We start from the raw sequence: 15,244 nt of genomic DNA, 5'->3' as shown, positions 1-15,244 counted from the left end.
CAAGAGAACGGAGCATCTCATCATTTGATAAGGAATTAGAATAAGCAGTCTGAGAAACTTGTTGTTGGGTTTGCTGGGGTCCTTATGATTGTCTTAGGTGAGGTGCTCTGTAAGGTTGGTTCTGATTCTGCTGTCTGTTATTGTTATTATTGTTCCACCTCTGGTTTCTATTGTTGTCTCTGCCTCCTCTGTTAAAGTTATCCCTCCAGCCATGGTTAGAATTATCTCTCCAGCCTTGGTTGGGGTTGTCTTACCATCCATGGTTATTGTTGCCACTTTGGTTGTAGTTGCCACCTTGATGATTATATCCTTGATTCGGGCGGTCATAGAAATTGTGAGTGGCTGCCACAGTGTTGTCTTCCTGGAGTTGCGGGCATTCATCAGTATAATGACTATAATCAGCACAGATTTCGCATATTCTTTATGGAACTAACTGTTGGCTCTGTTGTGGTGAAGGCTGAGCTTGTTGTGCTTGTTGTTGATTCAACTACATCTGCTTAAGTAGGTTGGTCATTTCACATATACTCTGTGTCAGAGCAGTAGTTTCTTTGCTAGAGGAAATCTCTACAACAGTTTTGGGGTTGTGCCTCTATCTGTGGTTCCTAGTGGACTCAGCTAAGTCGCTGATCAGTTGCCATGCTTCATCTGCAATTTTGTACTTCTTCAGAGAACCATTACTGGCACCTTCTAGTGTAGTCTTATCCTGGGGGTTCATGCCTTGAGTGAAGTTGCTAATCAATACTAGTTTACCAATCATGTGATGGGGACATGCGTTCACGAGATTATTGAAGCGCTCCCAATATTCATAGAGAGTTTCTGATTCACCTTGAACAATGCAGGAGATCTCTTTTCTTAGTCTATCTGTGACTTCAGCTGGGAAGTATTTTTCCAAAAATTCTCTCCTAAGTGTATCCCAGTTGGTAACAGTTGCTTCAGGTTGGGAGTAGTACCACTCCCTCGCCTTTTTCTCAAGAGAAAACGGGAAAGCGGTTAACAGAATAGAAGTTTCATCTGCATCATGACGCCTAACAGTAGAACAGGCTGTCTGAAAATCCCTAAGGTGCTTGATAGGCTCTTGAGCAGGTAAGCCATGAAACTTGGGCATCAAGTTGATCAGTGCGGCTTTTAGTTCAAAATCTGCAGCTGCAGTTTGGTGATGTACTTGATATGGCTGCAGTGTAAAATCTGGGGCTCCTGCCTCCTGGAGAGTAATCTTCCTCGGTGCTGCCATGTTTCCTGCATGTAAATCAACTGGATCAGTAGTAAATGAGCTTGTCTCGCTCTCAGATGGCGGTTCAGATTCGCCCTCAGATGAGACTGGTGAATTAATAATAACCACTTCACCACCCTCGGAGGCTAACCGACGTCGAGTTCGTCTAATATGTGAAAGAGTTCTTTCAATTTCAGGATCAAATGGGATTAAACTCGGATCAGGCAATGAATGCGTCATTCAATGAGAAAGACATGTAACTCATGGTAACAGAAATAAAAATAAAATATGAAAATAAAAATAAAATATATACACTAATTAATAATTTAGCACACTATTACAACTCCCCGGCAACGGCGCCAAAAATTGATGCGTGGCAGAAGTTAACCAATTTATAGAATTCAATTAAGAGACAGCGTTGCACGTATAACCCTAAACCAGCTAAGATCTGCCTCACCAATTTAAAAAGGGTTGTCACAAATTTTAGAAATAAAATACTGGGAGTATGAGTCCCAGGTCGTCTCCCAACGAGTTGCAGGAAAGAGTGCTAATTTATTAATCAGAAATTTCTCAGAAAGTTGAGTTTGATAATGAGCAATTAAAAATAATTGTGAATTGAGGTAATAAAAATAAACTAAGAATAATTATTGATACTCTAAATAAAAGGCCTTGACTGGGGGAATAATTAAGTGGAACTTCTATCCTTGTTGGGATCTTCTCAAGTGTGGTGTAAAAAGGTTGTTGTTCTCACTCGATTTTTTCTTACTAAATAAGGAAAGATATAGTGATTGAACTAACTCTTACTCTCAAATCCTAGCCCTCTCCCTTGGGGAGGTCTAGTGTTAGTAAGTATGAAGTTAGCTAACAACGTCCAGTTTAACCAAGCACTTGAGCATCTCAACTCAAGTATCACCTCTTAATCAACCCCATGTCAAGTAGAAATTCTACTCTATTGACATGAAATTAATAATCATAAAAATATGAGAATATATGATTAATTAAATTAAAATAGAGAATTAAAATTAATTAAAATAAAAATAACTTCATATATTAATAAATTCAAAATGTAACCTACTTAATTGAATAGAGTCAATGAGTAACTAATTAAAAATTAAAGGAATAAGAAAACAAACTAAAGTAATGTCTTCAACGGAGGTAATGACTTTCAGCATCCAAAAATCCAAGCAAAAGCATAAAACTATCAATGTAATGTAACTCTCAGAACTCAGATCTAAAACTAAATGTAATCCTAATGTGATGAATCTCAATGTGTGTGGATGCTTGTTGAGTCTCTGCATGTTCCCTAGGTTTAATCTGTTTCTGGGCCGAAAACTGGGTCAAAAGGCGGCCCGAAATTGCCCCCAGCGTATTCTGTTATTTTTGCAGATCACGCAGGTCACGCGTACGCATCGTCCACACGTTCGCGTCATTCAGCGTTTTTCCTTGTCACGCGTTCGCGTCAGGCACGTGTCCGCGTCATGCATGCAGACTCTAATCCACGCGTTTGCGTCAGGCACGCGTCCGCGTCGCTGCGAATTCTTCACTTCGCCCGTTCGCGTGGGCCATGCGCTCGCGTCATTGTTCGGTGGTCATCTCCTTAATTTCTTGTGTTCCTTCCATTTTTGCAAGCCTCCTCTCCAATTTCCAAGTCATTCATGCCCTATGAAGCCTGAAACACTTAACACACAAATCACGGCATCGAATGGGATAAAGGAGAATTAAAATACATAATTAAAAGTCTCTAGAAAGCAAATTTTCAATCATGGAGTAATTTTGGGAAGGAATTGTAAATACATACTTATCATATGAATAAGTGGATAAAGAATTGATAAAATCACACAATTAAACACAATATAAATCATAAAATAATGGTTTATCAAACTTTTTTTTCTCTTCATCTTCTCTTTGATTTTCTAGAAGGAATTTCGTTCTTCATGTTAGTGTTCAATCATCTTAGGAAAGAGGTTGAATGCAAAATGGGTTTCATAGGAACCTTGAAAAAGAAAACATGAAACCATGCTTGAAATCCCTTCTTACACTTGAGTAGATCTGGATTTTGGGATTGGATATGGTGACATGAAATCCACCCACTATTTGGATCTATGAGGATGTGTGGTATAATCAGGGACCAAGTATATCTCTCTTCATGAGCAATTAGACTAAGGAATTGGCTGATTATTAAGATTTGAGAGATTAAATCACCAAGGGATTGGGGTTCAATCAATCTTGATTGCCAAGAGGTCAATGAGTTGCATGATTGAAGAAGATATGATCTAGATCTAATCCAAAGAGAGCAACATCTCCCAATTCCAATGAATTTCCCCTATTCTTATCTTCCTTATTCTTTATAGCTCCTTTAATTTTTGTCATTATCCATTCCCCATTTACTATTCAGTCATTTATGTTCCAACACTTTACATTCTTGTCATTTACTTTTCTGCACTTTATTGCTTTCCTTTACTTTTAAGTCATTTACATTTCTGTTAATTTGAAATTCTACACTCAACAATCTCTATTGCTTAGCTTGACTAATTCACCCATTGATTAAAGTTGTTCAATCTACCAATCTCTATACAATTCGATCCCACTCCTAGTGGGTTATTACTTGACAATACTTTCGTGCACTTGCCAAGGAACGGATTCATTATATAGTGAGTGAATTCCGATCATCACTCGACCTCTTTAAAAAAGTTAGGTATGAGTAGAGATCACCCCCTTTTAGGTGGATCTTTCATCCTTATTGAATCTGGCTTTATGTTTTCAGCCAGGATATGAACAATTAGTAACCTAATAATCCGAATAAAGAAATTCAAATCGAAGATATTGGAGCTAAGAAAACAATATTCAAATGTAAAATAATTTGTGTTTGCAAAGCATCCAAATTCTGAATCATAAAAGAAAAAGCTGCTCATTATATAACCTGCATCGTATATTATCAGTTTGGATAGTGTTTCCCCATTGCTAATATTTTCTGTGATTGGAAGAATGACAAAAAGGGGTGATAGTCATGATCAAGATAAGGAACTTGTGTTTGCTAAACTTGGGAACAAAACTACGTTAGGACTTGGGAGTTAGGAGTTAGGAACCGTATCACCATAAATTATGAATATTTTATGAATCAATGGGCAGGAAAGGGATCATGATACATGTACAAAAACAGCAGAATGTGAAAAATGAAACGCAAAAGCAAAGGGGTTTTCTCTTTTCATATTTGACTTTTAAATATCAGATTGCCATGATTGATTGTGGATGATCCGGCAGGGAGGCACCGTTTTATGAAGCATATTTGTACCTTTGAATGTCACCATCTGATGGCAATTCTTTCTGTAGCTGATAAGCTGCAGCACAAGGTTAAACCGAATCAGAATTTTTTATCCCATTTTGGAGGCTGAGGTTCCATTCTCATAATGCAGCAGGCTAAAATAATGGGTCAAAGAAACATAGATGTAGCTCTCAACTCAAAAATGCTATTTGAAGAAGCTGCAGATTTTAGCTACCAACCAAAAAGTAGTAAAGCAGAATAAACACCTGGTCTGGTATCATCTTGCTAAATCCAAATTTATCTGTCCATATCGATTCTGCTTCTTCTGCAGCTGGTAGCACAAGGTTCTTCACATTCAAGAAAGAAAGCAGCCTCTCAATGCAAGAGAAGAGTGTTTGGAAGTAACCCTGACATACCAACCAAATATATAATTAATGCGCTACAGACAAGTACAATTGATCACAATGCAAAGCTATAAATCAAAATGATATAGCATAGATCATGTCAGCAAGAAGACAGAGTAATGATGCAACCAAAACTACAGTCTTGCACCTTTCCGTGGTCCTTGTTAGTGGTTGCAACCAAGGGGAGTTCGGCAATATCTTTGCCAAAAATTCGAAGCATGCCCACAGATACCACATATGAACTTCAAGGTCAAAATACAGAAAGGAAAACTGTAAACAGTAATTTAAAAATGAAATACCAATAGCAACCACAATGAAGAAGAGAAAATAAAACCTTACTTGACCGTTAATACTGCACAATACATTCCTCCAAACTCCTGCCCCCGAACATTCCTTCTATAAGAAGGATGCATTATTTGGGATGAAGGGAAAATAGAAACTGTACAAAAAACGAGTTGAAAACATTGTTGTAAAGGAGTATTCATACCCATAAACCATGGCTGGAATAAAGTCCCGTCCACTAATTGCATCAACTATGGGACTGAAACATTCCTGAAATGTGCATGAGATATCTCAGACTCTACATATCATAAGTCCAATAAATGCATCAAATGATCTCATTGAACACTCAAATGTGGTAGTCCAAGGTGATATCTTAGTACTAGAGAGATCACGTTGTAACACATTAAACACAATTAATGCCCCATGCAAAGCATTTGTAAATGCAGCACACTAGGGAACAACCTGTACGCAAGTTGAGCAATGACATATGTTAATGGATAAGGATCCTTTTATGTCCAGAGCTAACAAGACATTTTCATGTTCTGAATCCTGTCACAACCAGTGGCTTAATATTACACATCCACGGCGGCTTCACTCTATCAACACTGACCCAGCGGTATCTATCTCTTCACCGTCAATCAGTATTTGGTATTCACCTTAATCCAAGCCTATAGGTAGCCATTGTTAAGTATCTAAGGAAAGTGGAAAACCACACCTTAAAAGCTAGCTGATAAGGTGGAAGAACCACTCTCCTTATATACAACATCAAGCACCCCATACTACCCGATGTAGGACTTTGGCACCCCATAATACCCAAGTCCCTAACATATACTCACCTCCAAGGTTCAGTATTTTTCAAGGATAAATAAGGGGAGGCAAAAGATTGATTTAATAGTGTTTAATAAATGAGTGCAGATGTTCAAAATTAAACTGTCGTTATATTTTTAAAATAATGAGACTATGGGAATGCGAACATGACAATGTCATATGATAATTCCCGTATGATGAGATCTTGATCCTATATTAATATCCAACTGGCAACTAGTTAATAAACTACTAAATCTTGTCAAGGGAAATCCACCAGAAATTTTGGCAACATGAGAGAAGCATCAAATCATGCCAACAAAAGCACGATCTCATAATTTTTCCAGTTATCGCTAAATCACAAGATACAGCCAAAATAAACATACAAGAATTAACTCAGAAAGTGTATAACTAAAAACAAAATACAGAAATGTAGTTTTCCAAGGGTTAAGAAGCAAATTATTTCTATGATTTGTTGGGGAATCCGAAAGGATAATAACCTCCATCCACTCAAGGGAGAAGCACAAAAGGTTATAAACAAATTCAGAAGATGGCCAGCACTTACGTGGAAGATTGAAACAGCCTCCAAAAGCAATGGCCTGGTTTCACGAGAAGCAATTTTGCCATTAAGAAGCTTCCATCTTATGTCAATATCATTGAGGGGTTCCAGTCCTTTCTCCTCTTGCTTTTTCTTTATAATGCCCAGTAGAGATTCAGGGAGTCTCTCAGCACCCATGGCCAGAAGGTTCTCCAAAGTAGAATGTATTCTTGTACAATCATTACAACAAAGCCACTTCCCCACTGGCAATTCCTGTCGTTGGGTTCCAGAGATATTAGGTCCAATACACAAGAGAAGTGGCATCAGAGGAATCCAAGGCATCCAAATGAATGTTCACATATAAAAACAGATCAACAAATTGCATACCTTCAAATATGCCATCTTATGTTCCCTCAAACAGCCAACATGATATTCCTTTTCACACTGCAGCAAACAATGGGGATAGCAAATAAGAACTAACTTTTGATTACTTCGATCAAGAACTAATCACCAATCATTAAACACTTCTACGAGCAAAGAAAACTAGACTTGGATGTTAGCAGTGCCAAGTAAAACCAAAATCAAAACAGAACTAGAATCGACACCTGGTCACATAGTATTATGGTGCGTGGGCCAAAGCCGGATCTGCTGAAGTCAACACCTCTGCATGAACAAAAAATTCTCTTCGGTATTATATAACTAAGTGCAAGTCACAAATAAATGAAATCAAATAAATGAAATGGTTTCCAGTATTTATGACACCTGCATAAAGCACATGCACCAAGGTCAGCTTCAACATCTTTGACTATGCGTATGCATCTGTTTGTTATCTCTTGGATAGGATCAACTCCTTCAACCCTTCCAGCTGCAACAGCATTGGAATTGTACGCCACAAACTTCTCTCTCTGAAACATGTTTTGGCAAAATTCACAGTACCAGTCACCGCGTGGAATACTTGATAGAGATGCACATTCTGTACAATTCAAAACATAAGTACATGAAAGACCAGTTAGAAGATGTCAACATGACTATTTTGTAATTTATCAAAGAGAAAATATTCTTTGTGATCCAGTACATCTTGAAACAAAATTTCAGGCACCAAAAGCAAAGAGCCATATATGTGAAATTGAAAATTAAAATAATTTTGCAAAGATACATCACATTAAAGAAGTCCACGTACAATAATGACTCAGAGCAAGACCCAAGGAGTAAACTACATTCTATAAAAGCTGAGGAAAGAGAGGATAAAAAATGACGAATAAAGATGATTCCACATTTCACAATTCACACAGTTACAGAGCAGATATTTGCCAACAGATATTTGCCCCTCAAATTTTTAATATTGTATATCTGACCTTTATGAAATGCTCTTGGGCATCCATCACAAAGCAACAAATTTCCACCATCCCAACAAACAATGCATAGATCATCGTCTGTTGCCAAATATTTTCGATCTTTGGAGAGAGATATTGCTAACTCATGGAGAGATACACCATTTGATGTATAAATGTAAGCATAACTGCTCAAAAACATTGCAATATCCTTAAAATACATAAGCACAGTTAAAAAGCATTCCAAAAAGCTGCTTTACATCCTGCCTACACACATAACCAGTAAACACAAAGGAAACAATGACTCACGGTTTCTTGCGAGAAGCGCAACCTGCATGGGCCTCAAACTGTGAAGGGCTGACCTGCACCACATGTGGAATTGAAAGCATTATGTTTACAACTTACAGAACCTAGAGGAATGTCTATAATTATACAACCATGTGAAAGGAGCAAAACCTCAGAGTCGCAGCATCTGCAAACAATTCCAGAGCCCATTTTAAAGCCTTCAAGCAATCTCTGTCATCCACAATGTACATGTTAACAGAATAATCAACAAACAGTAGCTTCTACTAGAAATACACATACAAACAACCTTCCCACGGGCATAATAACCAACTTCAGTTCCATCAGGTAATCCATTCTCTTCAAAAACTAACTTATGCAACCGCTGATCCCTTGAAAAGAATAAATTGTATAAAGAAATGATGATTATCATCACTAAAGAATAAAGGATGACAAAAAACAACTCTACAGCTGGATAGGTCATATAAAGGTGAGTGGGGACTAACTTCTTAGTTATTTTCCATTTGCTCTTATTTTGTGGGGATAAATACTTTGCATTTGAAGTAACTTCCAGAATCTTTGAGTTTCCTGACAGCTTCCTAGTAATAATATAAATTCGTTAGAATAAAGTGGAAATGATTTGGTTGTAAAAAATGCAGCTCCAAACATATTATCTTAGAAACTTTGAAGATATCGATAACAATAAATAAATAAATGCGAACACTCACTTCTTTCTCATTTTCCATGAAGTCGTCATCTTTGGTAGAATAGGAATAGAAGCACTCTTGGAAGACTTCGACTTGTTAGCCCATTTTGATGACCTTAATAACACAGTTGAAAGCATGTATTAAAAAATTTTAATAAAATAAATAATCTGGAAAGAAAGCAGAACATGCGATGATTATTTTGAAAAAAATAGCAGTTCATTATATGCATTAAGTTTGGAACCACAACCACAGAACATTGGTTAATGCAAAATGGAAGAAAACAAAAAATCTACAATAAATAGGACAGAAAATAGATAAAAGTACCAACTTTGTTCTTTTCTTCCTTTTTCTTTTATTTTCTGAAGCAATAGACAGCTCAGGAGCATTGGATGGATTGGAGACAGACATTGGTCTGGGGGACCTGAAATATTATACCATGATAAAAGAAAACTAAAATTAAAGGGGACGGAAATGAGGGCTCAAAACAAAGTCACTCAGCTTCCATAAGCTTTTGAGCTTACATTTTGAACTAAACTTTGACTTACATTTTCAACAGTGACAATATGTCACTTAATATGAATATATTACCAGCCCTAGCTTTCAGAAAATAAATGGCAAAAATTAAGTTATTACAGTTGTCTACAAATTTCCATTTGGACAGTCCTCTCACACAAACGTAATTAATGGAGGCTCACAAATTGCAACTATTATTTGCAACTGGCAGACAACAGCATGATAAAATTTATGGCAATTTTACACTCATTTTCTCCAAGATTTGGTAAAGTTCAACCTGATTCCCTTCTATTTGCAAAAACATACATAAACAGCTGCCCCTGAATACTACATTCACTATCATGTATCTGGTAAAATGTAAGACTATACATGCAGCACTAACATCTGATAAAGGGAGGTTTTGGGAAGATCAGCATAATCCAGACACATTGTGACCTTGGGGGAAGTTATTATAATATATCCTAAAATTTAAATACTAGGTTCCCTGGAACATATATGGACTAACTGCTGGCTAGAATGATTCAAAACCAACAGAGCTGAATGGCAGCGGACAGAAGGCCGTCAAATAGAATTCCCAACAAACCAATTTAACCCCCTCCCAAACCCCCAAAACAAAATGTTTCACTTTTCTGTATTAGCCTGCTGAAATTAGGTCAACTGAGAAATTAGATTCAAAAGTCAGTTTTTATCCTTAAGTTCAAAAAGACGCAGGCCGTCAAACATGACCATAACCAATAAGTTATGTGGAATGAATGAATACCTGACTCTCTTGCTAACAGCGTTATCAGAACTGTCTTCAGATTTCCTCGATTCAACACAATAACAGCATATGGGCCCCACTCTTCCCGCACATGAGAAAGGGAAACACCCTATGGACAGATCATTACGCTAATGCTAAGAATTACAAGGCAATCAAAAAGGTGAAATACTAAAAGAAAAGAAAAACTCCATACTTGATTTCCTATGTTTCTAAACTCACAGAAACCAAAATAGAACGAATCTGAGTAGCAGAAGCAAAGCTCACCTTTGCATCTTTTACAAGTAAAATGTTTTTCTTCATGCGGAGAACCAAGAAAGTTTTGAACTGTCGCCTCCAAATCATACAGAGGAACTCCCCTGCACGTTCTCAATAGATCAAGCAAGCTCTTCCCATTTTCAAGGCAGATATACTCTGCTGCTCTCCTGTATTGTCCACAAGCATGGACCTCGAATTTGGAAGGCGGAATAATCTACATAAGCAGAAGAAAGTAACAAGGAAAAAATAAATGACGGGACAGTATCAGAACAACGGAACAATTATTTACGCAAAGACAGAATAACGACTCACCCTGCGTTCATTGCACAGAGAGCATGAGCACAATATTCCTAGATTTCTGATAACACCCCGTAATCCTGAAGCCTGTAATAAGAACGTACCAGTACTAAAAATGCGTGGCCACTAGCCCACTACATACATTAGGGAGAGAATAATATTACTCCAAAATTGATAATATCATTTTAATCTGATGAAATTTTACTATAAATGTGATTTGTATTAAAGAGTCACATTATCAATTTGAGAGTGAAATCCATGTACTAAAATAAACTATCGTTTTGGATGTGAAAAGGCATAAATTAACCGCCAGGAACTAGCTATAAGGGATAATTAAGAAATGAGAAATCTTTGTTTTATCTGTTATACATGAGGTCAATGGATCTTATATCTAACGGTTAACAAGATAACTATGAATAATCTTAAACGGACAAAAAATTAGGTTTTGCCAGGTAGTATTGAATCTAATAACCTTGGTTATATTAGTCGTTATTATCTCCTTTTTTTCTCATATTTATGCTAACAACTCAAATGTTATTCAGTATTAGACAAGAGCATAATCTAATTGTATTTGAAAAGTTAAAACATGTATTTAACTATTTATCAACTTCTAATCATATTTGAATATACAGATTATAACATTTAAAAATGAATTTAATTTCCTACTGTTAAAATGTTTTACATAAAAATTCAATAGTGTATTGAAATATTAATTAAAAGTAACTAAACTTAAAATTCTAAACAGATAAATTTAATTAAAAGACTATATAAAAAAACTCGTTAAAAATAATCGAAAACATCTATATTTTTATATTTCTCATAGAATCCTCCAATAGGCCAACCACTAATTTATTGTAACTCTGAACTCTATTTAAAATTTGTTGTTGGCCACCAAATACACAAAGTAAAATTTGAAATCCATTATTACCTAAAAGGACAAGTAAACTATCGACTATATTATATTTGTACCTAAATATGAAAATGCTTTTTTTTAGTCCTTCTTCTCATAAAATCTTCTTAAGTAAAGTTTCTAACCAGATAGTCCAAAAAAGGAATAGAAGAATAACCTGAGTCATATTTGATATTTCACAAAATCACAAACATAACGAACCTTCTTAATACCGCCCATGTAAACCACCGAGACCCCATCAAGAAGACCAGTGTGGAAGAGCTCCTTCACCGTCATGGGCGTCTTGTTGACCACAATCTTCTTCGACATCTTCATTTCCAACTTGTTCCTCGATATCCCGCTCACCTCTCCACCATCATCATTCGAAACGACTTTCCCTTCCAGTGCCGCCGACCGTCGTGTAAACCGCTTAAATGGCCTAACCATTGAAACGCTGAGCTTGAGTTTCGGTTCGGAACACTCGTTCTCCTTTCCCGCCAAAATTTTTTTTCCGTTATTTTCTTTCATTGGAAGCTTGGCATTCGGTTCTACGTCTTCGCGAATCCTGAACTTCGTAGATTCATTGGTATTGGAAATTTCGTTACATAAATTCCGGTTTCCCCTATTAGCTCTGGTGTAAACAATGTAACCGTTCACCATGGAAACGTTCCTCGTGTTGCTGCTGCTGCCGCCGCCGCCAATGAAATCCGGCACCTCAGCTGGAACGAGCGGAGACTGATCCATCGGTTAGTTCAGTAACTGCAATGAAAACAAAATTTAAAGGCAAAACAAGAAATATCAAAAAGAATTGTGAAGTTGTAGGCGGAGAAAGGGAAATGAATGAGAAAGGAGAGTGAAATATACGAATAGCAGACACAGCGCATTGGAAGTGACGAAAATTGAGGATAATTGAGAGTGAGAATCAGTGTAGGGTTTTTGGAGCAGAGTTCTGTCTCTGTTCAGTTTCCAACACTCCAAGTCAATAGCTAAGTCGGCAACTCTGAGGGATAAGAACGGTTATCACTGGTACACGGGACACCCTGGTACACATCGAACAGAAGATGATTGAGAATTGGGGGAAAGAGAGGAGAGAGAGGGGAGGGGGGGGGGGGGGGAGTAGTTTTAACATCCGAAATTTATCTTATTTCACACCACTTTAATTTGGTGGGGACAAGACAAGACGATCTTTGTCTCTTTGGTATCTCTATCTAGACTATTTTTTCTCTGAACTTTAGTAAATATTCAATTAACAGACACAAATCGTATGATTAATTTACTTCTTATACTTATTGCATATAATAATAATAATAATAATAACAAATATTAAATTATTTAAAATAGTAACTATTTATATAATGTGAAAAAATAAAGAACAAATAGAAATCAATGAAAATAAGGTGAGAAGATGACCACCGAGAGTTGATGAGAAAGATAAAGTAGATCACATGTACAATTAAGAAAAAAACCTGAAATTTAAGAACAGAGAGAATAAAAAAAAAAAGAGAATGTTTAAGAAAAAGGTAGACTCACATTATATAGTTCTCAAATAGTTTTATTCTTTGGTGAATTATATGATAAAAATATAAGTTTATAGATTTTCTTTTTATGGGATGTATTTTTGTGTGAACAACCTAGACGTAACTTCGGCTGCAGGAGTTGACGTCGAGTGGTGCACAAATCTTCACACTTTCGTGCTGTACCAGCAAGTATACTAGGTCGTCCAAGTAATACCTGAGCGAGTCAGGGTCGATTCCACGTAGATTGTAGTTTGAAACAAGTTATGGTTATCTTGCAGGTCTTAGTCAGGCGAATCAAAATTCAGTTGGATTGATGCAAGGGCAATTAATAATAGGAATATATTGTATAAATTAAAATCAGTAATAGGAATATAGTTGAGGATAGGAGTTGCTTTGTCTTTCTGAATTAACTTTGGTAGTACTGTCTTCTTTGCTTGTGAGTGATCTCTTCTATGGCAGGCTGTATGTGATCAATGCCATGGGCTATGGTCATCAATCTCCTCTGCTCCAAATTAAACGCCATTGGCCGTGGTCATCCAATCTGACGGAGGGTGAAGCTCTAGCAGATCATTCTCTTGACGATCCTACTCAAAACACCACAGACAAGGTCGAATCTTCCGGATCAGAGAATGATGCTTCTTTGGATTCTAGCCTATACCACGGAGACCTAATCTCCCCGGAAATCAGCTGAACTAGTGTCTCGAGAAGTCTCCAACGAAGTCGTGGATTAGCCGTCTGAGGGATGAATAAACAGAGCTGGCGGTTCGTACTTTTCAGTCACGTATTCACACGAATCCAAGTAGACACGTGTGTTTGTTAGGCACGTTCGTCTTAGTATGATGAACAGAGTTGATTGTCACTGATCATCCTATTCACCTTGTTGAACAGCGAGTATACATCTTAGTATTAAACCAAACACGGATCGAAGAAAAACAGTAATACTTTTATTAATTCATAGGATTCAGCAGGGCTCCTTCCCTCAACCTAGGAGGTTTAGAAACTCGTACTGAAGGGAAAATGCAATGTAAAACGAAAATAATGCTGAATGATAGGCGTCCCCCCTGATGGGGAATGTAAAAGTACTTTAAATACTAAGTTAATAACTAGGGATTATATAGAAAAGGGTAAAATAGTCTTTTGGTGCTAAAATCCACTTCTGGGGTCCACTTGGTGAGTGCTTGGGCTGAGTTTTGATGAGATCCACGTGCTATGAAGCTTCTAGGGTATGAAACGCTGGCTAGGGGGTCCTCTCTGGGCATTTGGACGCTGGTCTCTGCTCTTTGGGCGCTGGATGCCTGGAAGGGGGTAGAAAGCTGGCGTTGGACGCCAGTTTTGAGCCTTCTAATCTAATTCAAAGTATAAACTATTATACATTGTTGGAAAGTTCTAGAAGTCAGCTTTCTATAGCCGTTGAGAACGCTCCATTTGGACTTCTGTAGCTCTAGAAAAGCTCTTTCTAGTGCAAGGAGGTCAGATCCAGACAGCATCTGCAGTGCTTTCTCTGTCTCTGAATCAGACTTTTGCTCCAGCTTCTCAATTTCATCCAGAATTTAACTGAAATTGTACAAAAACACAAAAACTCATAGTAGAATAAAAAAAATGTGAATTTAACACTAAAACCTATAAAAACTCAATAAAAACTAAGCAAAACATACTAAAAACTATATGAAAATGATGTCAAAAAGCGTATAAAATATCCGCTCATCACAACACCAAACTTAAACTGTTGCTTGTCCCCAAGCAACTAAAAATATAGTAGGATAAAAAAGAAAATTAAGATACAATAAATTTCTAAGTTTCCAATGAAGCTCAGTTACAATTAGATGAGTGGGACTTAGTAGCTTTTTGCTTCTGAATAGTTTTGGCATCTCACTATCCATTGAAACTTAGAATGGTTGCCATCTTTAGGAACTTAGAATTCAGATGATATTATTGACTCTCCTAGTTCAGTTTTTTTTTATTCTTGAACATAGCTTTTAGAGTCTTGGCCGTGACCCTAAGCACTTTGTTTTTCAGTTTTACCACCAGATACATAAATGTCACAAACACTTTAACTGGGTGAACCCTTTTGGATTGTGATTCAGATTTGCTAGAATCCCCAGATAGAGGTGTCCAGAGTTCTTAAGCACACTCTTTTTGCTTTGGATCACGACTTTAGCCGCTCAGTCTCAAACTTTTCACTTGACACCTTCA

General features: G+C 37.0%; 1 protein-coding gene and 1 non-coding gene across 11 annotated transcripts; one reads left to right on the top strand and one right to left on the bottom strand.

Annotated features, from left to right (window-relative positions):
* Positions 1-751: 751 nt before the first annotated feature.
* Positions 752-859, top strand: LOC112759991 (small nucleolar RNA R71). The gene has a single exon (XR_003180450.1). It is a non-coding gene; the product is annotated as a small nucleolar RNA R71 (small nucleolar RNA).
* A 3,243-nt stretch (positions 860-4,102) lies between these two features.
* Positions 4,103-12,774, bottom strand: LOC112754233 (uncharacterized). Of its 10 annotated transcripts, none has more exons than XM_025801803.3 (21): positions 12,399-12,774; positions 11,757-12,293; positions 10,661-10,732; positions 10,358-10,562; positions 10,094-10,202; positions 9,149-9,241; positions 8,842-8,934; positions 8,620-8,712; positions 8,424-8,505; positions 8,288-8,347; positions 8,141-8,193; positions 7,856-8,019; positions 7,263-7,473; positions 7,106-7,163; positions 6,888-6,944; positions 6,528-6,773; positions 5,364-5,428; positions 5,216-5,272; positions 5,025-5,118; positions 4,712-4,879; positions 4,103-4,548 (listed from the first exon to the last, which is right to left on the bottom strand). In XM_025801803.3, the coding sequence occupies exons 2-21, from the start codon at positions 12,276-12,278 to the stop codon at positions 4,429-4,431; spliced, it is 2,622 nt and encodes an 873-aa protein (XP_025657588.1). In that variant the 5' UTR covers positions 12,279-12,293; positions 12,399-12,774; the 3' UTR covers positions 4,103-4,428. The 10 variants fall into 10 exon arrangements, 7 of the variants coding, with proteins under 7 accessions (XP_025657588.1, XP_025657589.1, XP_072076666.1 ...); XM_025801804.3 differs by having other exon boundaries at positions 4,739-4,879; XM_072220565.1 differs by having other exon boundaries at positions 5,216-5,269.
* Positions 12,775-15,244: the final 2,470 nt, after the last annotated feature.

The sequence above is a fragment of the Arachis hypogaea genome, chromosome 16, assembly GCF_003086295.3.
Source record: "Arachis hypogaea cultivar Tifrunner chromosome 16, arahy.Tifrunner.gnm2.J5K5, whole genome shotgun sequence".
Classification (NCBI taxonomy): Eukaryota; Viridiplantae; Streptophyta; class Magnoliopsida; order Fabales; family Fabaceae; genus Arachis; species Arachis hypogaea.
The sequence above is the reverse complement of the archived record's forward strand: the minus strand, read 5'-3'. Positions and strand labels throughout refer to the sequence as shown.